This window comes from Myotis daubentonii, chromosome 12, assembly GCF_963259705.1.
Source record: "Myotis daubentonii chromosome 12, mMyoDau2.1, whole genome shotgun sequence".
NCBI classification, from domain to species: Eukaryota; Metazoa; Chordata; class Mammalia; order Chiroptera; family Vespertilionidae; genus Myotis; species Myotis daubentonii.
In genome coordinates, this window is record NC_081851.1 from 30,511,492 (window position 1) to 30,538,129 (window position 26,638).

General features: G+C 42.8%; 1 protein-coding gene across 3 annotated transcripts in view; it reads right to left on the reverse strand.

Moving 5' to 3' along the window:
* The window catches only part of CTNNA2 (catenin alpha 2), a 1,136,278-nt gene that overhangs the window by 737,613 nt on the left and 372,027 nt on the right, over positions 1 to 26,638 (reverse strand). For all 3 annotated transcript variants that reach the window (XM_059659311.1, XM_059659308.1, XM_059659310.1), the window contains exon 7: positions 18,389 to 18,592. In XM_059659311.1, coding sequence (XP_059515294.1) covers positions 18,389 to 18,592 — 204 coding nt within the window. The remainder of the gene's footprint in view (positions 1 to 18,388; positions 18,593 to 26,638) is intronic.

A 26,638-nucleotide genomic window follows, 5' to 3' on the forward strand; every position in this document is an offset into this window, starting at 1 on the left:
TTTCTTATGTTTTCGTTAATTTTTGAGAGAGAGAGAGAGAGGGAAAGAGAGAAAGAGAGAGCGAGAGCAAGAGAGAGAAAGAGAGAGAGAGAGAGAGAGAGACAGAGACATCGGTCGGTTGCCTCCCGTATGCACCCTGACTGGAGACCACACCTGCAACCTGGGCATGTGCTCTGACCGGGAATTGAAACAATGACCTTTAGGGGCATGGGACAATGCTCAATCAACTGAGCCACACCTGCCAGGGCTTTCTGTGTTGTCTTACAGACACTTTTGGATTCATATAAAATAAGTCTCTCTTTTTCTTTTGCATAATTGTTCTTCAAATATTTGTACACAGCCATTCTCCCCACCATCTTGCATAATCAAAACCTCCCCTGTTCCTTGATTCTCACTGCTTTGAGTCTCTAGCACCTGATAACTTTTTGGAGATTACTGCCATAAATCTTCCTCTGGAATCAATTTAATAGCCGCTTTTGAATTCAATGATTTAATCAGTTTCTAATCCACCAAAACGCCCAAAGAGCTACCCAGAAAGACATTAAAAATGTTTTAAAGGCTTTGCTGGAACCTCAACACCCATCACATCTCCCTGAGAAAGGAAGAAATGAGGTTACCCTTAAATGGCCTGTATTTAGCAAATCCATGTAGGGTTGTAGTAATTTCAGAGTTTTCATTTATGAGATCGTAAGTCTCATAAATAATGGGTCCTATAATTTTGCCTGTAATTATTATGAAACAACAAGGTCAGGCATATTATAACTACTGGCATGTTTTTTCAGCACTGGTTGGACTCTTTCACTCAATATTGTATCAAGGGAAAAAGTCAATTTCCCAGGGAGATGCCAAACCACAGAAGAGGGGCTGACCCTACCAAATAAGCCTGCGTACACATGGAGCTGCTTCATAGCAGCCGTCTCTCTCACCTATGCTAAATGACATGGGCCGGCTGACTGGAAATTAGGCAGATATACCCATTTCCTGTGGTAGGTAATAGTCCCTTTCTTGGATAACAATGTATCAAATTTCATCTGGATCAGACTCATCTTCATCAAGACAATACTTCATTGCTATCATGTCATGAATAACCACGCTGTTCAAAATGTAGCCAAGAAATCAGAGATTATGAATAGAGTAGTGAATTTCTGGACATTACAAGGTCTAATTTCCTCGGTTACACACAGTGGCTCTTCCAACCAACTTTGTATTTCTCGTAGTCCCTGGAAGAGATATTTGTTCATAATACATAGCAAATAAACATCTGAACACTGTTGCCTCATAGAAATATCACCTTGCTTAAATCAACAAACTGCACGGTAATGAAAAGCACAGCTTTCATGGGCAGAGATGACCTACAATGGGACTCCAGGTGGCAGATCACCCTTAGATCCTTGCATTTCTGAAAGGGCGTGTCTGAGATCTTTGTGAAATCACTCACTCACAATATTTCCCAAACACACAATGCTAGATGTACAATTAAAATGTATCTGAGAAAGTTAAATGACCCATTCAGATTTAATAAACCCAAGACAAACATAAGTATATCCTTTAAGGCGAATTTTTTTTTTTTTTTTTTTTTTTTTTTTTTTTACAAAATAACGTGTTTCATTTTTAAAATAACATCTTCAAAGCTACTCCTATACACTGTGGAGAATGCTCACCTGAGGGGCTGACACTGGGTAGTCTGCAGGCCTGCTCTCACTAGGCCGGTCATGGCCAGGAGACCCAGCCTGTACATGGACCCTGGATGTGTGAGGTGTGAAATTCACAACCAGGATTCAGTGGGGCTGCAGCATGTTCATACCATGAACGTTTGGCAGCTATAAAAGGTAAAACCAAGACATGAATGACCTACTGTGTGACTATGATAAGGACCAGAAGACACATACTTACATAGCAACATCATACGATCAAATCCAATATGTGGCAGACTTCTTAAAAATATATTTTTTATTGTTTCCAGAGAGGAAGGGAGAGAGATAGAAACATCAATGATGAGAGAGAACCACTGATTGGCACCTCCCTGCAATGGGGATCGAACTCACCACCCGGGCATGTGCCCTGACAAGGAATCAAACCATGATCTCCTGGTCCATAGGTCGATGCTCAACCACTGAGCCACACCAGTTGGGCTGTGGCAGACTTTTAAACACTGTTAAATGCTTTTGTTTTTTTGGGGGGGAGCAATCATATTGTCAATGAATCCGATCATCCTCAACTTAGAGACACATTAGTTTTATGAATAATTAGACATATTTCATGAGAACATAAAAGCAAAATTTATTTTCTTACTCCTCTCCTAAAAAAAACCCCACAAACCCATCAGAACAGAAGTTAAGTTACTTCTAATCCTCTTCCTTGAACCTATTTTGCTTCTTTTCATTCTCATGACTTCTCCCTTGTTCAGATTCTATCCTTCTCTGTCTGGCCTTCCCTAAGAATCCACTAACTTGCCTCCGCACCTCCAGTCTCCAGTGCTCACTCTCAGAGCTGCTCTGCGTAGAACGCAAGGGGGCTGTTCCCTAACACTGCGAAGGTTACCCCGCACTACTCCCACGTACAAACTAAGCCAAACCAAACAAACAGAAAGAAACTGTCAATAAACTGCTGTTTACCAAAATAAAGCATGCATTTCTCAATCTGAATGCAACTCCACTATAATCTACTCTCAGTCTTCCTTTGCAATTTGTTTTCTCTCTATTTTAAGTCCTTTCACCTAATGAAGCTGGCCTACCCCATGCTGATAGTGTACCCTTCACATTTGTATAACAAATTTTACCTAGAGCGTTCCTCACCCCTAAAGGAAAACCAAGTAGCTTCTCCATCCCTGATCAGAGTATGTTTTTCCTACACACCTTCCAAACAGTTCAAGTGCTACCCCTTCGTGAATAATTCAGCATCTTGACCCAGTTGTCTCTCTCTAAACCTGATTCATATCTACCTACTTCTGTCTTGCTACCTATTTTTTGTTATTATTTGGAGGGAATTTAATAGTCCTACAACACTAACAAGTCCAGAATAAGTTATTAGTTCCACTGTATATCATTCTGTACTATTGTATCCTAGAGTAACTCCTAAAACATAACAGACACTCAGTACATTCTGAATAATTTTTTTCAGTTTTAGATGCTCAATTCTAAATTTTATTTTTAAAGAAGTAAAATGCCCCTCACCCTGTCTACATGCAGCCCTACAGCAAATATTTTCTGTTACTATGATAACTTTATATGAATTTAAAACATTATCCCCAAGGTTATTAATTATCATTTCCTTTTTGTCTGAAAGAAAGCAAACAGATTGACTTACCCAGCAAGTGAGTAAGCATTAGTTCTGCTAAACTGAATTAGTATAATTCAATTTATCATCACAACGTAAGAAAAGTCTTCCTATTCATCTGTGGCTATCAGGGAAGAAAATGGTACACTATAAAGAAAACAAATAAAATGTTTTATGGAGAAGTTTTAGCACATATTATGTTTGTGCTACCTCTAAAAACTGAAAATCATTATAATTTCTTTAAAAAAATGATGGAAATGATGAGTGCCAAGAGTTTTGGTACCACACCACATAATCAGCATGCTATTAAAGGGCATGGCACAGAGTCTGTGATGAGTGAGGAGGGAAACTGCATGGAGGGGCAGCTAAGAAACTCGGGGCGAGGCAGAGAGGTGGCCAAACCCACTCTCCTTTGTTTGGGTAGATTTTACACAGCTGGTATTTTACACCGATAGCCAGAATGTGGTGATAAGCTCAGAATTTGTAGTCATCTGGGTATTTCAGTAGAGGGCTGTCTATATGCAAAGAGATGGGCTCCTCTATCCTCCCATAATCTCAGATCTATGATTATAATCACAGATTGATCAGATACCTAAGTAATCAATGCCACAATTAACTTTCCTGTCAATTATCTGGTTACTGCAGACAAACATCTTAGGGGCATAAAGTACATTCTTTTTCAAAATCTGCCTTGACCTTGGGATCTCTATTTTCCAAATGGAATTTTAAAAAGAAAACCAAACATTTAAAGCATTTAGTATCAGGACGGCTCAGGGAGAAGTAGGTATGGGGGTGGGTGGAGTGGAGGGAACCGAGTCATGGTACTTCTATTTGTCCTCACTGACGCGTCTAGGTATCCAGGAAATGCAGTTCAAAACCAATGAAACAGCTAAGTAGTTTTTTGTTGTTTTCTTAACATATAGATACGTATCAAATCACATGTAATTGTAGTCTGGCAACTGTACAACTGCTATCAGTCAATGACTAAAAAGATGATAGCATCAAGTAGACTTAAAACCATTAGTTTCTGAAGAATTCTTTTTTTAAAAATAAATGTATTGAGGTGACAGTGGATAATAAGATCATATGGATTTCAGGTGTGGATTTCTAAGTTCTAAGATCAGTATATTGCACTGTGTGCCCACCACCCAATGTCAAAGCATCTTCCATCACTATATATTATCATGTGAGAAGCACTCTGCTCCTATAATTCCCCTACATAAACCACAAAGACAGGTTTGCACAACCACATTTTCTTCCAGGTCTAAATTGGAAACAATCTCTTTAATGCTCTGGTTAGGAATAGTATGGACACTGAAATACAACAGACTGCTCGGATCAAATGAATTCCCCCGTCTAAGCTTTATTCCAACACATGATGTCTCACCTGTACTCTATCTAAAACTCTCACTCACTTTGAAAACATATTTAGATCATCTTAGCTCCATTCATCTCTTTGGTCAAGTCAGGGTACGGATGAACAGGGATCCTGAATAGAGCCACAGAAAGAACCTGCAATCTTCCTTAAAATAAGAGGTGTGGCTGAAGACAGCAGATTTAACACACACTCCTATCACACGCTTTTCTGAAACCCCAATAAAATGACCATGAAGCAATTTTCTGTTAAAGGCACCAATCCTGAAGGACAAGGACAACAGGAGGTGGGAGGCACAATAACATGTGAAAGGGAGTATCAGAGGCAGGGGTGCCAACTCCTTTAGCAGGTCTGAGAAAGCTGGGTCCTAAGACAGCAACTGGGAAAACTCAGAATGGCCCAGCTCCTACTGCAAATCCTGCCGACAGGGAGGGATGTGAGGCATAAGCTTCTTCTGAAGAAAAGGGTGGAGAGCGGTCAGGTTAAAAACGAGATGCTTGCCCAGCCAGTGCGGCCCGGTGGTTGAGAGTTGACCCAAGAACCAGGAGGTTGCTGGTTCGATTCCCAGTCAGGGCACATGCCCGGGTGTGCAGGAGGCAGCCAGTCGATAATGTTGCCCTCTCTTATTGATGTTTATATCTTTCTATCCCTCTCATTTCCTCTAAAAATAAATAAAAACATATTAAAACAAAACAAAACAAAACAAAACAAAAATGAGATGCTTTCTTGAAACTTCACTTAAAAAGCAGCTAGAGCCCTGGATGGTGTGGCTCAGTTGGTTGTCTGCTGTCCCAAGCGTCAAAAGGTCCCGGGTTAGATTTCTGGTCAGGGCACATGCCCAGGTTGTGGGCTGGATCCCCAGTGCGGGGTGTGCAGGCAGGAGGTAGCTGATCCATGTTCCTCTCCCTTCCTCTCTCTCTAAAATCAATAGTGTTTTAAAAGCAGTTAGACCCCCAGGCAACTAATCCAACAGGCAACTAAAGGTTTATTTTCAGAAAAGGGTAAAGGCAGGTCTTTGGACAGACATGGAGAGTCAAGAGCAGAGCCACTGCTCTGAACACCTGGGCGTTTGCGGGAAAGCTGGCACACCAGTGCTGGCTGCTGTGGTTATGGCCCCTACTGCTGTCTCCTGGAAGACTGGCAGCCTTTACTTGGAGCCAAGAGCCAGGTGCCAGGAGCCAGGAGCCAGGAGCCAGGAGCCAGGAGCCAGGAGCCAGGAGGGTCTGCACTGCTGAGAACATCAGATGCAGTTGTCTGCTCCTCTAATGCCCTACTCCTGCCAACAAAGGGTCATTTGGGGCCCTCATTGCAGAATTCTGGTGACTGTCCACCATAAGGTCACTGCCTTCCACTTCCTAATAGGATTTTTAAAGGGTTCTACTAGGATCTAGAGATGCTTGCAAAAGGGGGAAGATTTGTCCAGAATACCATGTAGCTAATCTTGAGGGATCAAAAGAAATATTAGGGAAGAGATGTAGGATTTAAATGGAGAATAGGAGCATGTTATATCTAAGTCCACTAAACTATCTATAATAATAAAAGAGTAATATGCTAATTAGACCAGACGTCCTTCCGGATGACTTTCCAGATGAAGCTGATGTTGCAAGGGAGGCCAGGTCCCAGGTGCCAGAGGGAAGCCGGTGTCGGCAGCCGGGGGAAGGAAGGCCTACTCTTGCATGAATTTCATGCATCAGGCCTCTAGTAGTATATAAAGTAATGGGGGAAAAAATCAAATAAACCAAAAGACCTGGATTCCAATTTAAGTTTCAGTTGTTGCCCTGACTATGTCCTTAGCCATTTGATAATTTGCAGATACCTTGTTGCTTGTTTTCATCTAAAGGGCCTGAAATCAGAAAACAGAGGCTTTAGGAAAAATAAATAGTGGTTCTGTAAGATCCTAAAAAAACACAAAACACCTAAAAACTAAAAAATAAAGTAGAAATAAAGAAGGGATATGTTTTATAGATTCTACAATGGTGGAAGCAAAACTAATAGGGAAATGGAACAAGCAGAAGAGATAAGAGCATAAAATTAGGCCAATGGTGAAAAAAAAGATGCAGTAATTCTGATAAAATGAAATTCAGAGAATATTTTTTATTTGTGAATGCCTCGTGGATATAGGAAAAAACATCTTTCCCCAAAGATTTGTGTATCTATTTAGCAAGGATCAAAAGTGTGAAATTAGCCACCAGACTGCTGAACACGTAACGGATGCCTCCTAACCCCCAAGTGTGCAGACCGAATAATAAATAGGCTGATGTTGTCTTCTTCTCCTTCTTCTTTTTACTGAGATGAAATCCACATAGAATGCCAATCACTGTTGTGTTCCTGAGGCATTTTAGGGGAGAAAGAGGAAGGAAATGGGAAAAAATCCTGGCAAGGTTCCTCCTGGTTCCCTGGCAGAGGGGTCGGGGGAAGATGATTTGGAGGATGAAGATAAATAATAATTATAAATAACACTTTGAAAATGCTATTGAGGAAACCGAAGAAAAGGAATATTCTGGCACGTGTCTCTGAATCTAATGCTGTTGACTCAAGGCTGGCCTTGTCCAAGGCTGGTACAGGGCTGGAGGCATGAGAATTCCTTGGGAAACTTGCTAATAACATACAGATGCCCAAGCTCAGTCCCTGGGAATTCTGCTGTTTGAGAACTGGTGAGGTCCTACAATATGGGTTCTTCAAAATCTCCTATGTGGTTCTGATACCTAGACAGATTTAAGAATCCCAAGGGAGGCCAGCCGGCATGGCTCAGTGGTTGAGCATAGACCTAGGAACCAGGAGGTCACGGGTTTGATTCCAGGTCAGGGCACATGCCCAGCTAAAGAGCTCAATCCCCAGTAGGAAGTATGCAGGGGACAGCCAATCAATGATTCTCTCATCATTGATGTTTCTATCTCTCTCTCCTTCTCCCTTCCTCTCTGAAATCAATAAATAAGTTAACTAATTTTTAAAAATCCTGAGGGAAATCAGCCCAAATGCAGCTTCCTCTGGAAAACAGTACCCTAGAACAGTCACCAAAAGAACCCTGAACAAAAGCTCAATTCGAGGGGTGAGCTGCCCAAGGCAAAGCTCTGGATTGATGCTATAAATCTGTCAGCTGCAGCCAAACCTGCAGAATTAGTAGAAACTGAAGTCAGCAATTAAGCTGTTAGGAAAGGGCATTTAAAATAATCTGTGAGACTGACTATTCCAGTCCTGGCACTTACTGAGAGCAGTCCTTCCAAGGATGATAAATTGTCTTTGTACAAATGGGGGAGTAGACGTGTAGGAAGAGGTGTGTTTGAGGGAGGTGAGCTTTGTAAAAGAACAGCTACCCTTCAATTAACAGATTACGGGGGAGATGGTGGTTCAGATTTGCTTGTATATTTCTAAGGCATTCAAAGAAGAGCTTAGCCCCCCAGCTTCCCAAGTCTCCTCTGAACACTTGAGTGTCCAGGGTAAGGCATCTACAGCTCAGGAAGACTTCCCTAGAGAGATTTCACTTGACGCTTTTGTACAAAAGTATTTATCCCCATTCACACACACACACACACACACACACACACACACACACACACACACACACACACAGAAACCAAACCAATAAAACACCCATTTAAACCCATGCTAGATTGAATTAACAACTCTAGATTTGATGCACTGACTTATTACATCAGGCATTCCTTAACCTGCCTGCTCTTGAGAAATTACTTGCTACACTTAGAGGATCAGCCCCCTCTGTAATCTGGAGTCTGAGTTGGCCTCGGGGGACAGTGCCTAATTTTTTTGTTTGTTTTTGTTAATCCTCACTCAAGGATATTTTTCCATTGAGTTTTAGAGAAAGTGGAAGGGAGGGGGAGAGACAGAGAGAAACATCAATGTGAGAGAGGCACATCGACTGGTTGCTTCCCGCACGCACCCTAACCAGGACCAGGGATCGAGCCTACAACCAAGGTACGTGCCCTTGACCAGAATTGCCCTTCTCAGTCCTCAGGATGACACTCTATCCACTGAGCCAAACCGGCCAGTGTGACAGTGTCTAATTTTTAACAGTGATATGTTGACCCTTTGCTTCTGTTAATTTATTTCTTGGGTACATACACAAAACTCTTTCATGCCTTTTAGGAAGTGATGAGTTAAGTAATTTCTAAAGTTCTCAGTTGAGCCTGCAGAATTCTACAGAACTGAATACTTCCCCTGAAAGTCCTGCCCAAACAGCTCAGCCTGGGGAAACACCAGGCAATGGGAGAATCTAGATTGAGTTGCTAGATGGAGCTCTTTGATCTGAAAAGCAAGCAAGTGACATGTTTCCTATTATTCTTGTCTTTACCAAGAGTTATTAAGATTATTTTAAGCCTTTCTAGAAAGAATTGATGTGGGCCTCTGCCAGGTCTTCACCATATAGCTTTAACTATATGGTAATGTCTGGGTACTTCAAAGTGAGTCATGAAGACTCACATGAGGTACCTTAGCTAATTTGCCTACAGTTTTATCTAGGTAGAACAGAAAAAAAAGTGAATCATTTTGTTCCAAAACATGGAACTCAATAAACTAAAAACATAGGGTTATGTTGCTGTACTTCTGTTTATTCCTCCTCCTCCTATTATTGTCATCATCATTATTGAAGAATGAGAGGGAATTCATGTATCCATTCCAAAAATACTTATTTGCTGTCCCAGACTAGCTACTCTAGATCCTGGGGATTGTGAACAAGATAAGATCTGTCTCATGAGAGTTTAAATTTCAGTGGAGGAGCAGACACAGCAAACACAAAGAGATGATGTAATTGTGGAGGCTGGCTGGGGCTAGAACATAAATCAATACACTGATGTGATTAAGAGCAACATCTTCGAGCTGAGACTGAAGAGAAGAGCCATCCATGCAGCGTTTGAGAAAGAACGCTCTGTCAGATGGATGGGAAGGGCAAAGTCGCTGCATCAGCAAAGAGCTGGGTGTGTGTGAAGCGCAGGGAGGCATCTCCACCGGTGAAACACTTAGTCCTTAGAGTGCAACAGTTTCTGACATGAAACAAAAGAGACTTTTCAGGATGGATTCAAGGCAGCAGGAGACCCGAGCAAAAAGGCCTCTGAGCTTATCTTGGCACAACCCAGTCAAGAACAAGCAATCCAGAGTTCTGGGTTTCCCACATCCTTTGGAAACACAAAGAAAACGTTTATCCAGACTCGTGAGTGTGATGGTGGAGTGCAGCCTCCTGCTCTCCCGGACAGTTCTGGGAGGTCTTCCTTGAAGTACCAGGAAGGCTCTTCAAAGAAGATCAAATGATGGATTGTGTTGTTCGGGCTGTCTTACCTGGGATGGCCAAATCTGATGACTGGGCAGTCAGCTCTGTCAACACTGCTGCTCACCGACTGTCACAGACAGCCCCTAACTGTTTTCTAACACTACTTCCTCTTCCTCCTCATATTGATTGACCTTGTAGGTTTCAGAAACAACTGTCAAGGACTCCGTGAAGGGGTGTCTTTGTAAAGGAGAGAATTCTTAGCTGGAATTCTAAGTATGGGACTTGATTTTGTTGTTAAGGCTGGTTTTTACTTTCACCTCCCATTTCATTTGATAAATTGGTTCCTTTCCATCACCAAGAAGAGTTCCTTACAGAAGTCCTTTGTGGAGAAGGTGAGTGATATCCAACCACCAGGTTTCCATGAGAGATGACCAGTTTAATGGAGAACCTGGCCTTTGTCTCTCTGAAGCCTGAGGGACCGGGAAAAGAAAGGCATCTCATCTACGAACTCAGACAGGCTGCTCTGCATCCAGCTTCCAACAGCTGAAGGGCCTGGTCCTCCTGGTGTTTACTTTACTTTTCTGGCTTCCCAGGAGTGCAGTCTCAGTCGGTTTTCTCTCAGTTCTCTAAAAAGCAGCTCGTCTTATAAGGGCTTTCATTTGTTTGTTTCCTGGCTTTGGCAATAGTGGTGCTCACAGTATTCATCCAGGCAGGGTCACCCAGCCAGATGCATCCCCGTTCAGGGACCAGCAGGGGACCAGCCCAGTTCAGGCACACCTTGCCTAAGCTTATGCGAATAAGAAGGGATAAGACTGAAATTTGAACCTGAGTACAGCTGGCTAAAAAGCACAGGCTTATAACTCTGCTAAACAAAACCCATGCTGGGGAAGTTTATATAGAAAGGACTTTTCCTGGCCAAGCCGCTGGAATGTGAGGTTGCATTGAGAACTGACCTTGACCATCCAAGGGAAACAAATCTAGTTAGACCCATCTGGCCTGGAATCCTTTAAGTCATTTAACTGTATGTCACAAGCTGATAATAAGTAACAGCAAACATTCGTACGGCATGATTTACTTTTCAAAGGGCCTCAGTCCCTCCCAGGATAAGTGTACCATCTTGGGTTCTTTAAGACCCAGGAGATGTGCCGTGTTCCCATGGGCCCTGGATGCCACCTACACCTGTGCTCTACAGCTATCGTGGATGCTGTGTCCAGATGACGCCAATGCCATCAACCACCTGCCAGTCTGGATCGCCTCCTGGAGCCTCGCACGGCACCCTCATGCTCTGAGGGATGCTTGATGCTGGGACAATCTCTCTCACACTCTCACCCTCATTATCCCCCCAGGGAATGTGTCCTGCCAGTAGGGCTGGACATCCTCCCATTACCTGGGCCTCAGTCCGTGCCTGCCAGCATACCCATCCATACCACTCCCTTGGCTTTCTGAGATCTCATGACAGCAACTCAATGGGACACCATTAGAAAGGAAGTGCAATAAATAACATGAGAAGAAGGGAGATAAGAGAAACATAAGATGTTGCATGACTCTATACTGATCCCTGGGTACCTCTGGGAGTCACACTGACAACTGCCTGGAAATGCCAGCAAGCAGATTGCAAGTGCCATAATTCAAGGATGCAAATGCCATGCAGAACCCAAAGACTTCCCTCCCACCCATATTACCTAGGGAGAGTGGACTCAAAGGACAGTTTTAGAGCTCAGAAAAAGGGTTGGTAACCTTACTGTACTGTTTCAAGGCCTCAGTAAGAAATGCCAACTAAAAAGGAATTTGAAAACCATCTTTGTGGAGCAAAGGTTTTATAGGAGAAGCATACTTGCACAGATGAATTTGAAGCTCAACATTAATAGAGATGAGGGCACTGACCATATTTGAAGGGCAACAGTAGAAAGAGTGATAAGAAAGGGTGCAAATGAGGAAGGCAAGGAAAACTTTCTCACCGCTTCTCACCGCAGGCACCAAATATGGGATATTAGAAATCTTACCCTTGAATGAAGCTACCAATCCTATTAAGACAACCCTTAATCCCCCCTTAAAGTGGAGGGTCGGTATGGGCAGGTCTGGGCAACATTTGCTCCTCTATGGCCCACAAGTGTTTTTAAAACATTACTTGGTATTCTGTTTTAAACTAAAAGTTTTAATAGAGAAGCTTATTATTAGCTGAAATGACATTTCTGAGTTTCACTGTCTCTTTTATACCTTAACAGAAAGTAGAGAAATGAGAAGGCCTAGATAATACTGGAAACAAATTTTATGCTTAACTAATAATTAGCTTTATTCTCCAGTGATAACAACTTTTCAGCCTTTCTCCTATCTTCCTGTCCAGGATAAATTGGCAATATAATTATTTCTATAACAAAGTTATTTTTCTATTTTTTTTAAGTATATTTGCATTGATTTCAGAGAAGAATGGAGAGGGAGAGAGAGATAGAAACATCAATGATGAGCGAGAATCATTGATCAGCTGCCTCCTGCAAGCCCCATACCGGGGATTGAACCTGCAACCCAGGCATGTGCCCTGACCTGGAATAAAACCGTGACCTCCTGGTTCATAGGCTGACGCCCAACCACTGAGTCATGCTGGCCAAGCCAAAATTATCTTTCTGATGACACTCCTTTCCTAAGCTTTCTATGCTTTCTCTGGGACCCTACATCAAACCCACTTGTGAATAACTTGTTCTGGACCCTTCTTGGCAGTACTACTTATAGCCCACTTAGAGAAATTCTGGTAAATGAAAACCAAATTTATATAGAAAATCAACAGACGACAGACAAGTACACATGAGAGAGTTTGAAGTAGGGCCCAAGGCATTAAAAAGTTCTTCACATAATGAAATTTTCATTGCACAGCGTTTTCAGAGATCCCCTCTTACAGCATCTGAGCTGCAGAGCTGTCTGTCGCTCAGTTCCTGGGTTGCACCTCTGGTCTGAATCGGCACCGCCAGCCATCCAGCCTTCCCTGCACGGCTGTTCCAACACCCTTCTGTAAAAATACTCTCCAAATGAACTGCTTCTAAATGAATGACCACATATTTACATAATAAAATGCTATGTAGCCAGTGAACATAAGGTTAGAGCATGTTTATTAAAACGGTAGCATATTCACAATACATTAAGTGAAGAAAACAGCTTACAAAACACCACTTACAACGAGTTCATTTTCTTGAAACTCAAGGCATAATGGACATGTGTGTGGTTGTGTATAAATGGGTCAGTCATATAAGTTTAAAAACATTAGAAAGCTATACAAAATCATTAACAAGGATTATCTTTAGGGGAGGAGATTATGAACAAGTTTTTCTTCTTACTTCATGTTCTTGTCCTTTTCAATGAACATATGTTTCTTTTGACCATTAAAGAAACAAATAAAAAGTGTGAAAGCTCACTATTTTCAGAGCTCCCCCAGCCCTCGGTGTCACTTCACGTGTTATTCACATGGTGTCCTTTGCTGGAGCCTTGGTGTGGGGGGAGCCCCAGAACTAGGCTGGAGGGACCTCAACCCTCACAAATCATATCCATCAGAAACTCCCTGTACATTGAATTCCACTCCGTAGCAAAGGCTATGACAATGGCGCTTCAGGCACTTATAACGTGTGTGTGCGCGCGCGCGCGTGTGTGTGTGTGTGTGTGTGTATGTGTGTGTGTTTCCACATCGATTTGTCTTCATGTGCTTTTAACCTGTGCTTTATACTAGTGGTTTACAAATGGTCCCCAGAAATTCACTGATGTGCTTCAAGTGGTTTGAAAAATGTTGGATTTAATATATTTTGAAAAATAGACCACTCTATTATTTATAAAAATACAATAAAAAATAACCTGCCACATTTCTACACAGCAGAGACCAGCCAGTCATCACTTAAGGCAACCTGATTCTCTGCCATCACTGTGCAAACGGGTAAACTTTAATTGTATGTTTGTCTAAGAACACTGTAGTTCTGTGTGACTTTAAGAAATAATCCGGAGAAACGCACAGTGTCTACGCAAAGAACACTGAACCGGCTGCACAGCTGCACACACAAGGTCCAGGCAGATCTGCTCCTCACATTTCCCCGAGGCCCAACAGTGACTAGTTAACAAGGAAGTAACAGCCTGCCGTGGTCGGTAAACTGTGGCTCGCGAGCCACATGCAGCTTTTTGGCCCCTTGATTGTGGCTCTTCCTAAGCCTTAGGAGTACCCTAATTAAGTTAATAACAATGTACCTACCTATATAGTTTAAGTTTAAAAAATTTGGCTCTCAAAAGAAATTTCAATCGTTGTACTGTTCATATTTGGCTCTGTTGACTAATGAGTTTGCCGACCACTGGCCTAGTGCATCTCCCTATTGTTCTTACAAGAAAAGGTGCAAATGAGGACAGCAAGGAACACTTTCTACAGCTAGCTTTAGGCCTTAGTATAAGTATTACATTTGTCTAGTCTTATCTATAAGAATGTGATCCATACTTGGATATTTATGATGACACAACTTAGAAACTTTTTTCCCCACTTAACTCCCTTTTCAAACGTAATCTGTGTGGCGGAGTGTCCAGACATTGTGAAGTGTGCTATTTACAAATTGTTGCTACATCCGAGTAAATCAGAATTTTCTATGCAATCAAAACCCAATGAAGATACCAACTGAAGATACCGTATTAGCATGACCGAGACCGCTGCAACTGTCCTCCACACTCCCATGTCCATTTTGTATTCATACAACAGACACGTTCTTCTCACTGGCTGCTTTTTAAGCAAATTGTTTCAAATCGAGTGGGAATTTGAGCACTGCTACTGCTACCACTGCCCCCAGCCACCCTCCTCTCAGGAATAGTTCCAGTGTCTCCCCATCGGCCCTCTTGCTTTTTTACCCCCTCTGCTCCTAGGCCCTGCCTTCAACACCTAAGGTACGGCATTCTCTGCCCAACACTCCCCAAAGGCAAGTAAAAGTCAGATTCCACATAATGGAGCTCAGCCTGACACCTTGTAACCTTGCAGATCCCATTTCCCGCAACTCTCCACTCACTTGCAACAGCCACATGAGGTTCCTCAAACACCTGGGCGCTCTTCTCACATGAAGGCGTCTCACCGTGCACTCCTTCATGTCCCAAAGATCTCTGACCAAATGTCTTCTTCTCAATGAACCCTTCCCAGGCCATCTACTTTTAGCTGTACCCACGCTTTTTGTCTCCAGGTTTTATATTTCCCCGTTTCACTCTTGCTCAAATGAGTTATTTATTGCCTGTCTCCCTCAACTACAGTGTAAGCCCAGTGAGATCAGATAATTTCATCTATTTTGCCCCCTTTTGTGTCTCCAGGATCCTAGAACAATGCCTGGCACAAAAATAGCAAAGCAAACAAACCATATTTGTTGAATGACTACAATCTTCTAAATTTGAATCCACCACAAAAGTTTAATCAATAAAATAACATGTTTAATTGTTTCTTATCATGGGGTCATTTTTAAGATTGTGTGTGTGTGTGTGTGTGTGTGATGAAAAAAAGAGTTTTACTGCCACAGAAAAAAAAAAAGCTGAATAAAGTGACAAATTCCAGAGAAAAGATTATGTCTCCATTATCATTTGCAACTACTCATCGTACTTGGCATAACAGTCCAACAGCCACACTTCGTTTGGAAAAGGAGTCGCTCTCTGCCCAGTAGCTTCCACATATGTACAATAATGACTTTCTAGTTAAGCAGAGGTTAATTTTAGGACTCTTCTCACTTTGAGATACATTATAAACTTGATGAAACAAATTAAGGCCAACCAGGCCTTGCCTGCAACTATCCCAACAGTCTCTTCCAGTATGGCTACATTCCAATCATAATTTTTGCCATGTGCTTCTGTTCACCCAGCCCTCTGTTTTATACCACAGTCTCTTTCAAGTGAGCAGCTTTTGTTACATCTTCAAATCACACACACATACACACTCACACACATACCCCCACACAAACACACACACACACACACACTCATTCATTCATTCAAACATACCTTAGTGTAAATATCTAACCCACAACTGAAATCCCGTTGAGTTCAGTGTAACCTATGTGGCTAGACCATGGCTCATGCCCCACGCAGACTTCCTTTTCCTAATCACTGAGTACACAGCTCCTCTCCCCAGCTTCTCTCTCCCTTCGCTCCATACCACTTGGCATGTATATGGTTTAGAATAGCTTCACCTATAAGTGAGCATCATAAGCTGAATCTTCATCAGGGGCTCATCAGGAGAGTTTTAGAATCCAGAAATGTCAGTTGTGTCCATTTTTATTTATTTTTTCTCAATCTAATGTCTTCTTTATCCTAATGATACTGTCTAGGACAGCAAGATGAAAATCTACAGGGTGTCAATTTGACAGTACCTTTATTCTCAGAGCTTCTCATACTGAAAAAGAAATACCTTGTAACAGCCTAGGCACAACTGACTAATTTATTGGTTGCTGTTAATATCAACGGACTTTTCAGTCAGGACACAGATGGGTATATGTTTTATATAAATATATGATGCTGTATCAAAATAAATATAAATTGACATTGTGGCAGTAAGAAATGAAGGTACTGGATAGGGATTATGGAGCTTGTCTAGTCACATCCAATTCAACCTTAAAATCAGTGAAGTATGAAGTTCAAGTAGATTTTACACAGTTTATATAAAAGTCAGTAGGAGGTGTTTTATTTCAGCCTTTGATCTTGATGCTTTAATGTGAATAGAATTTGCACACTTGGAAACCTAGCACTAAACCCACCTATGTATTGTCTTTAACCATATCAAAGTAGAAACCAAGTTTTCAATAAAAATACAAAATATTTCTGAACCACAAAAAAGACAAGTAACCAGAGTCCACAAAACACAAAAATCCATCCGCTCTGCTGATCTGAATGAGTTTACACTGAAAGAAAAAACTCTGGTCGGCAGGATTCTAGACCCCGAACTGGAAATCGCAAGTCACATATTGACCGACTCCTCCTTACTCACATTCTTTCATTTCTGTTCCCTGGAACACCCTTTTCCTCTGACTCATTTACACTGAGCTCTTAACCGTCAGTGAGATCCCTTCTGTTACTACTTCTGTTTTTGGCAACGATTCTTCTTTGATAGAAATTACCAGCATGTGTTAATATAAAACCGCATTCCACATACAAGTCATTAGCCTGTTGCTATTCTAGTAAAAGCAACAACAAATCAAGTACCAGCTTCTATACGCATTCTTTTCTCGTTAAATCTGCTATTCCAAAGACTCACTCAAGATGGGAGACAGCAGCGAACAACATTCCCAGCTTTCCCCTGCATAGCACTGTGGGCCCGCATCGCAGAGACTGCTGGCCATCCAGCGCCCTACAGAGAACCCCTCATTAGCAACTGGGTACCACGGGACGCAGCCACACCTATTCTTCGTGCCCTGAAAATGAGCAAGTCTTCCAAAATCAAAGAATCTGAAGGGTTGCCATGAAAAAACCCCCACAGATTTTTGTTGTTGTTTTTTAAGTTTGCAAGACATTCTACATCGCTTTGTTTTCTGGCTCCAAGTCCTCTGGGGAGCCCACAGGAGCAGCAGCGCTCCTACCCATGGCTGGTGGCTTTGTCTCCAAATTGCCTCTGAGTGTCCCAACAGGATGCAGGCTGGCCTCCAAGGCTGAGAGCAGATTTTCATAGTCCCTGTTCCCTATCTGACCCCTACACAGGGCCTGCCTTTAACGCGTAATGTAAAGACCTCACGTCACCTACATTTTCCCCTAAATTCTCTCACACCCGGGAGTCCAGCACAGAAGGAACGTGAGGTCTTTCACGGTGGCAAGTTCTGGGCATCAGCAACATCACACCGGCTGAATGAATGTAGCAAATCAATACAGACATGATTCAGTGGCTTTCAGAGCAAAGAATATGGATTTCATCTCCTTTTTATAGTTTTCATTGTACAGGAACGGACACACTGTATAACTGGAGGAGAGGCCAGCTTTTATCTGAGCTGCAACACAAGCAGACACTATTGTCACCGTTTGGAAAACTTGGAGCCTCCCTCTCATAAGAATTTCTAATCGCCCAACGAATCAATAACTCTCCTGCTGGAACATTCCCACCTTGCCCAAGTGCACAGAAGCATTTAAACCCTGTGACACCTATTAATGCCTCTTAGGATGGAAGATTAGCATCAGTGGCTACCCTTAGCTTTGACCGTGCTTTTTGTAAAAGAGGACATCACGGTCTCTTCGGTGATTTCCATCAACCATCTGCTTTCACCAATGGAAACTTTACCTCAATCAAAGGCCAGACACTACAGGCGCCCAGAACTCACTCAAGGAAAAAGCCAGAGTTTCCCTAAAATGATTTTCCTCTCCACTAATCGCTTCCATACCAAAATGCATTTTGAGAGGACATCAGGAGCCCCCAGAGCCGTTCTCTGGTTTCCCCCGACTATCTCTGGGGAGCACCTGTCCTCAGTTCACGCTGTGCCTGCTTTCCAAGAGCCACCAGATCGCGCACGGGAGCCCCCCCGCGACGTGAGCGCGGGTGGCCCAGGACTTACGTTGTTCATGTACTCGCTGAGCAGGTCCTGGAGCGCCTGGCGCACCGCGTTGCACTCGGCCACGATCCTCTCGCGCCGGTCGTCCCGGGTGCAGGAGGAGTCGGCCATGAGCGCGGCCCCGCTGATGATGCTCTCCAGCCTCTCCTCCAGGGACGGCCGGAACCTGGCCTCGCTGAACGTCATGGGGTCCAGGATGATCTTATTCTGAAAGCAGTACAGTAACGGAAATAATCAGCCGAGTAGAGCGACTGCCTTTGCCCCCTGTTTTCTGCACCAGAAATATCTGAGGCCGGGACAAGACTCTCCGTGGAGAAGAAGCCGGTCCCCTGGACAAATCCGCAGGTGGCCTTGACAAAGTAGCAGCTTTCTGGAAGGCAACGTGCCCTAAATCTAATCCCCGGGGAGAAACATTGTTTGACGCACGTGTTCTTGGCAAAGGCTATCTCAAGTGACATTTTCAAATGAGATGGGGACAGTGGCTTGGCATTTTTTAACAAATGTGTAGCCTTCAAGGAAAGGCCATTTCATGCAGCTCTTGGGGGACAGGGGGAGATGTGAGGGCCCCGGAGCAAGAACATGATATGTAACTCACAAGTTGGGATGCATCTGGTGACTGCTGTACACATTGCACTGCCTTCTGAGAAGCGGAGCACCCTATAGCAGATGCCTTTGGAAACCTGGGCAAATAGCACCCAATAGGCACGTTCAGCACAGGGTGCGTTCCACTAGGAACTAATACCTTTTGTATAAAAAAGTAGTGCTCAACAAAAGGATCTGTGTGTGTGTGTGTGTGTGTGTGTGTGTGTGTGTTATTTGTCACAGTTAACTGACAGAGCCCTGACAGAGATACTAACATGTTCTGAAGAAGCTTAGATAAAGGGGGAAATAGAGATGTTACTTTAAAGCAGTGGTTCTCAACCTGTGGGTCGCAACCCCTTTGGGGGTCGAACGACCCTTTCACAGGGGTCGCCTAAATACATCCTGCATATCAGATATTTACATTATTATTCATAACAGTAGCAACATTACAGCTATGAAGTAGCAACAAAAATAATTTTATGGTTGGGGGTCACCACAACATGAGGAACTATATTAAAGGGTCGCGGCATTAGGAAGGTTGAGAACCACTTCCTTAAAGGAAGGTGTCATAGAGGATTTCAGCTTAGCTTTGCCCTTGATGAGTCTGGAAATGTGTAGATAGAGATGTCTAGATGTGAACAGAAATATGCACCCAGAATTCAGGAGATGTTTAAGCCTGAATAAGGATCTGGGAATTGCCCGGGAGATTTGGAGATAAGGTAGCAAATGGCTTACTAGTAAAGCAAACAGAACAAGAGGAGCAGGCCAAAGAAGGCCCAGTTAATACCAATTTCCAAGGGTCTGCTGAAGGAGAAGAACCAAATAAGTAGAAAACACAGCCAGAGGGATAGGAGCACAACCTGAATATCACTCTCCACCGATCGAGGAGTAGAGAGACTGAGTAAGTCTTTGATACGTAATGGCATGAAATGGAGGAATGCTGACTTTGTCCAATGGCTGGTTTCCACCAGGGACCACCTTTCTGCTCAAAACAAGGAACAAGGGTAACCGAAGTGGAATGGCCTGTTGCAGGAGGGATGTGCTCATCTTCACTGGATGAGCACACTCAGAGGTCCAAGGACCAGCATGGTGGTGATGGAGAAAACGGTCTTCCAGTCCTAGGATCTACAGTGGGATTGCCATTCCTTCACTGTTTCCTTTGATGGTCATCATCCCTTAAATATTCATCAAATTTACATATATATATATTTACATCCCATGTATATTACATATATATGAAACTATTTACCTTACCTACAAATTCTATATAATAAAAGCCTAATATACAAATCCACTGAACAGCGGAACAACCGGTCACTATGACGTGCACTGACCACCAGGGGGCAGATGCTCAATGCAGGAGCTGCCCCCAGCCTGTAGGCCCCAGGCTGGACAAGGCAGGTGCCAATGGGGGCCTCCCAATCGCCCCACTGGTTGCCCCACAGATCGGCCCTGATCGCTGGCCAGGCCTAGGGACCCTACTCATGCACATATTTCGTGCATCGGGCCTCTAGTATAATAGAAAAGAAACTGAGAGTTGGTAGCCATACCTTTGCTCAGTGCCTAGTATGTGCACTTACTAGAGTGCTTAGTGCTAAAAGAGAGTGGAGAGAGTAAAAGACACTTGTGTGATTTTTTCCAAGTACAATACAAAATAACTGCTTAGTCATTACAGGACAGTCTGGGCTCTGTGCTCTGGGAAGGCTGGCCTTACCTCTCCAGAGCACCCTAAGATATTTCCTGGAAGTTGTGCTTGAGGCATCGGAGTCTCTAATTCCTGGTAAAATGTAAATCTCCATAACAGAGAGCTCTCTTCAGCACAAAGACTATGAACTCCTGAGGAATGAGTTCAAGCAGGTGGCAACTTAGAAAAAAAGAAGCACCCACTAAACACAGCCCAGGCCTGAGGTCCACTGGAATCTTGGATTTCCTGGGAAATTACTTATTGGTCAAAGTTCCCTCTTTGGCCATTGGTGAGAGGGCCAAAGCACAAGGCCATGCAAACAGGAGGCAAGCTGTTCTGCGGCAGGTTTTGCATGAAGACCATCTTCACATTTGCACTCTCTTGGATCTTACAAAGAGGGTGAATTTTACTGAACTCAGAATACTGTTACTCAGACCCTGTCTCTTGTGCCCTAGTCAACTTCCAAATATTCTAACAAATCATGGAAGGCCTCAGGACAGTGTATGTCTGCAGGGTAAACCACTACAGCTGAGATTCCCAAGGGAAAGCTGAAGGGAGCACAGTGCCCCCACCACACCTGCTATCTGTACAAGAGCTGCATCTGCAAGGACTCCTCCCAGTAGGGACCTTTAAAATTCTGTCTCGTTCTCACTCTCTCTGTCTTCATTTCTACTGCTTTTCAGTTGCTGCATTCATGATACTTTTAATTACCATGTAATACACAGAAGTACTGTTATTCTAACTAAAGATACACTTGGCTCTGGCTTGTTTGGCTCAGTGGTTGGAGCATTGGCCCATGGACCAAGGGATCGTGGGTTCGATTCCTGGGGACATGTACCTCAGTTGCATGTTCCCCAGCCCCGGTGGAGGCGCATGCGGGAAGCACCCAGTTGATGTGTCTCACATTGATGTTTCTCTCTCTCTCTCTCTTCCCCCATCGCTCTCTCTTTCTCTCCCCCTCCTCTCTCTTTTCCATTCTTTCTAAAAATAAAAATAAACTACACTTGAATAAAACATAATTAAACTATGTTCTTTTATAAAGGTTACTGATTTTCAAAGAACTCTCTTACAGAAACTCATATTACTATAAAGCATAATAAAAATTATTTGTTCAGTTTTGAGGTTTATAGGAGACCCTAAAGAACCATATATTGGCTGATTATTATATTTTGGACCAAAAAATATAAAGAAGTGCCAGTCTGATGAAAACACACTGAGGTAAATTTGGACTCTCCAATGAGGGCATCTGTAAAACAGTTTCTCTGCAGAATAGAGGTAAATGTACTACCGCCATTAGAACATTATTTCCTAAATTATTTTCCATGGAACACTGAGCTTAGAGATGTAATGTTTTGATGAAAAAATAAGTTTTTGTACCAAATATGCATTGGAGACCTTGCTTGGCCCGGAGCAAATTATCACATGAAATGCTTTGGGGAGCTCTGCATTACAGAAGTCAGTTTACTGTAGCATTCCTCAAACCTACTTGAGTGTAAAGATGCATGCACTTTAAAATGCATGCACTGCCTGGCCAGTGTGCCTCAGTGGTTGAGCTTGACCCATGAACCAGGAATTCACGGTTTGATTCCCAGGCAGGGCATATACCCAGGTTGTGGACTTGATTCCCAGGGTGAGGTGTGCAGGAGGCAGCTGATCAGTGATTATATCTAATCAATGATGTTCCTATCTCTCTCTCCCTCTCCCTTCCTCTCTGAAGTCAATAAAAATATATTTTAAAAAATAAATAGATTTTAAAAAATAAAATGCATGCACTATCAGGGAGAACCTAAGGAACACACTTTGGGAAATGTTGCGAGAGAGAACTTGCAGTGTCAGAGGAATGAGTTTCCCACCTGCCTCGCACGGGGGCAGTCAGAAAAGTAAATTCACTGAAACATTGGGCATATAAATCTCCGCATAAAAGTTACACTGTTCATCACGTTTCTAATGGAGTTATTAATTATTTATAGATCACAGGGGGAAAGCTTTTTAAAAATTCTCCCTGGAAAAGCAACAATAAATTTACAATATTCCAATCTATATCTGTGCTGGAGATGGGGAGCTTTGCAATGATGGATGGGAAAGTCTAGAGGGGAGAAGCCACTCTGGGGAGAGTGAAGGCATAAAGATAATGGGCAGTAAGAGAGAGGGAGGGAGGGAGGGAGGGAGGGAGGGAGGGAGGGAGAGAGAGAGAGAGAGAGAGAGAGAGAGAGAGAGAGAGAGAGAGAGAGTGTTTCTGTCTGTGTGGGGGTATGGATCACCTATGTGTATTCACCTATAAGTGGGTAGGTTTGCGTTGTGTGTAATGGGTAAAGGGGGAAGTGTGAGGGTGCCTTGTATGAGAGGGCATATGGGATGTTGGTGTGTGTGTGCGTGTTCAGAGAACTTGCCAGATCTCAAACAGGCTTTAGGATATGAGAAAAGAACAAGAAAACAGACAGAGTCAGGAGCTTAGAGGAAAAGATTACAGTTGCTAAATTAGTAGAAAAAACAAACTCCTAAGCTCAATCCTGAGTAAGATATACAGAGAACAAAAGCCAAAGCAGAGTATTCAGAAGTGACTTACAAAATAAACACCTCATTAGGTTCTCTTTGCGACCACACTTCAGGGTCCTTTGAGATCAGCAAACAGATCCCCTCCTTTCCCTGAATCAGCTCAGCCTGGCCTCGCCTCTGTGCGGCTGCCCTCTACTGGCGGGAACGGGCGAAGCAGCAGCCGCGTCCCTCCCTGATCAAAACTCCCTTCCCTGGTCACTGAGGAGGCTGCAGGCACCAAACAGAAAGGACAGGCCAAGGCTCCCTGCCTCTCCTTCATGGCAACTGTGCTCCTGCGAGAGGATTTCATGCTGTACTGACTTATTTTAATCCACTGAGATTGTACATTTTCAATATCTAGGTCTCTTGTTTGCATTCTTAAAACTCCTTAAGTTGTTTAATCTTTTTGATCTCTCAGTTCCATCTTATATTGTCAGGTTACTTCATTTGAAAATTGTGGGCCTACATTTCTTATGTTATCTTTTTCTTTTTTTTAAATAAGACTTACTTTAATATCTTTTTATCTTGTCTGTTTTCATTCTGCTTTTTTGACCTGCCTATTTTGTGTTTTGTAATTTTACTTATATTTTAGCAAAATCTTTACTTTAAAAAAAAATTACTGTTTTCATTCTTACAATTTATGGAGTGACAACTGGAAAGCATGGCCTTAAAGAAAGCAGCCTCAATAATTCCTACCCATGCAAGGAAAGCTGGGATTCTATTCTGACATCAAGTCAGCCCTGTAATGGTCTCTCTAGTCCTATATAACTGATTTCCCATTATTTCCCTTGTTGAACTCTATAAGAATTTTACCTTGAAATAAATCAGTAGACCATACAGTTCAAAACTACTTCTCAGAATAATACATTTACCTGTACTCACTGCACAAGCAATTGTCAGGAGGTGCAATTGTTAAATCACACCTATCACCCGTTCTCTCCGCAAAGAGTTATATGACCTAAGAGTTCAGAACAATCACGGAACATTGAGTTATGCTTGTCGCAGGCCCTGATACAACTGGAGGCAGCAGGCAGACCTCTGCAAAAGCAAGAAGTTGAATGCAGTACAAACAGCGTGCTAGGTCCACCATTCTGTGGCCTCGATATTACTATTCCCAGCTCACTGAAGTGGCAAATGATGCCAGGATGTTGTCTCATGGTCATACAGCCTAGAAATGAGGACATCAGGATTTGCACACAAGCCTTTTGACATGAAGCTCATGTGCCTCCTACTGTATCAGACTGCACACATTCAGTGGAAATGAGCCTAGTTAAGCAGAATTATAAATATATATTTATTACTTAAAAAGCTATGAAAGTCTCTTAAACCAAACATAACGACATAAGTACCATCTGTCATACGGTCTTCTTGTTTTTCATCTGGATCATCTTGCCCTTCAAATGGATAATAGAGAGTATAGCCATTCATTCAACAAATGGGTGCCAGTTACTATGGATGTCTGAAGGCACAAAATGAGTAATTCTTTATTTCTAACAATTCTCTGTCTAGTCAAAAACAGAAACACGTACAGCCAATTGTAATTTGGAAAATATACCAACGGTGTTAAGAAATGGCTGAGTAATGGCAATTTGCACAGTTGGGAGGTGGGAGGTAAAGAAACTGTTCTGGAGACGATTACTCCTCAGCTAAGATTCCAAGAGTGAAGAACAGTTGGCCAAGCAAAGTCAGGAGCAGGAAGAGGCAATGAAGACAGAACAGGAAGCAGAGGCCAGTGCGGGGAGCTCTGTGAGAGACAGCACCGTAGAAGAAGAGTATCACAAGAGGTTTACCGAAGCTGAATTGTAAAGTGTGAAGCCACGAGTATGGTGCCATGGAGGTTCCCCAAGCAACTCTCCTTTGAGAGAATCTTCCACTTGAGTGGAGTTTCCTGACCTTCTCCATCTGCTGGACTTGGAGATGCATGACAGTTTCACAAGGAGTCACACGTGCCCCCAGGCAGCCCCTGTCAATCCCTGAGCACCAGCAGGCCATTCCTGCCCCATGGAGACTTCTCCAGCAGGCAAACTCCGCTCTTGCTCTGCACACCCACTGGCCTGACCCAGGTTTTCTCAAAACTGTGCTGAGGCACTTCCCACTCAATCCCTTCTTTCTTGCTCGCCTTTCACAAGTGTTTGGCCCGCACTGCAGTCAACAAGCTCTCTCGGGCTATTTCTGCTGGTTCTCTCCCACTTTTCCTTCCACAGGAATTGCTCCTACATGTCTAACCCCATCTACCCTGGAATTTGCTTCTCCAAGGATCGGAAGGGACAAAAACGGAAAAAGAAACAAGGTCGGCGAGGAGACAATAGCCATGATTTGCAGAGACTTCTATGCCAGCTCGGAAGCCTTCACTTGTGAACATCCCTTCCAATGGTTCTCAACCTTCCTAATGCTGCAACCCTTTTTAATACAGTTCCTCATGTTGTGGTGACCCCCAACCATAAAATTATTTCTGTTGCTACTTCATAACTGTAATTTTGCTACTGTTATGAATCATAATGTAAATATCTGATATGCAGGATGTATTTTCATTGTTACAAATTGAACATAATTAAAACATAGTGATTAATCACACAAAAAATATGTAACTATATATGTGTTTTCCAATGGTCTTAGGTGACCCTGTGAAAGGGTCGTTCGACCCTCAAAGGGGTCGCGACCCACAGGTTGGCGACCCACAGGTTGAGAACCGCTGCTTTAGACAATGAAGAGTCATTAAGAGCATTTTAAAGAAATAGGAGTGGCATAATCCTGTTTGGTTTTAGAGGTTTTCCTCTGGACATTGGGGAAGGCAGCTGGACTAGAAGTAGCAGGCAGGGGAGGCATAACCAAGCTTCCAGAACCCAGAAGAAATATGGAAAGAGTACGAGATTGTGTTTGTATAGGGCACATATTGGGACACTTTTAGAATATCATCTGCAAAATTTAGAGATGTGCAGGCTGTGAGGATGAAGAAGTCAAAGATAAAACCTAAATTCCAAGCATGAACAACATCAACAATGCAGGCATCAGCAAGCTACATCCTGCATGTCAGCCTTCTATTCTGTAATCAAATTTTTATTAGAATGCAGATCCATTCATTTGCATACTGTCTATGGCTCTTTTACACCACAATGGCAAAATGGAAGTTAGGACAGAGACTGTATGGCCCACAAAGCTTGCATTATTTACTACTGGCCCTTTAGAAAAACATTTGCTGACCTTGAACAAGTGTGATAGATGAAGAGTAGGTTTAAAATGCCTGTGATTCATTTAAGTTGAAAAGGCAGGTGGAAAGTTAATTATAAGTGCATAAAAACACACCGGTATAAAGATTTAGGATCATCAGAATAAATGCAGAAGTGAAAGGCCTGAAAATAGATATGATTCTCAAGGAGAAATTACAGAATGAGAAGAATAGTGAGTCCAGGACACAACACTGGAAAACCCTCATTGTATAAAAGAGAAAGAAC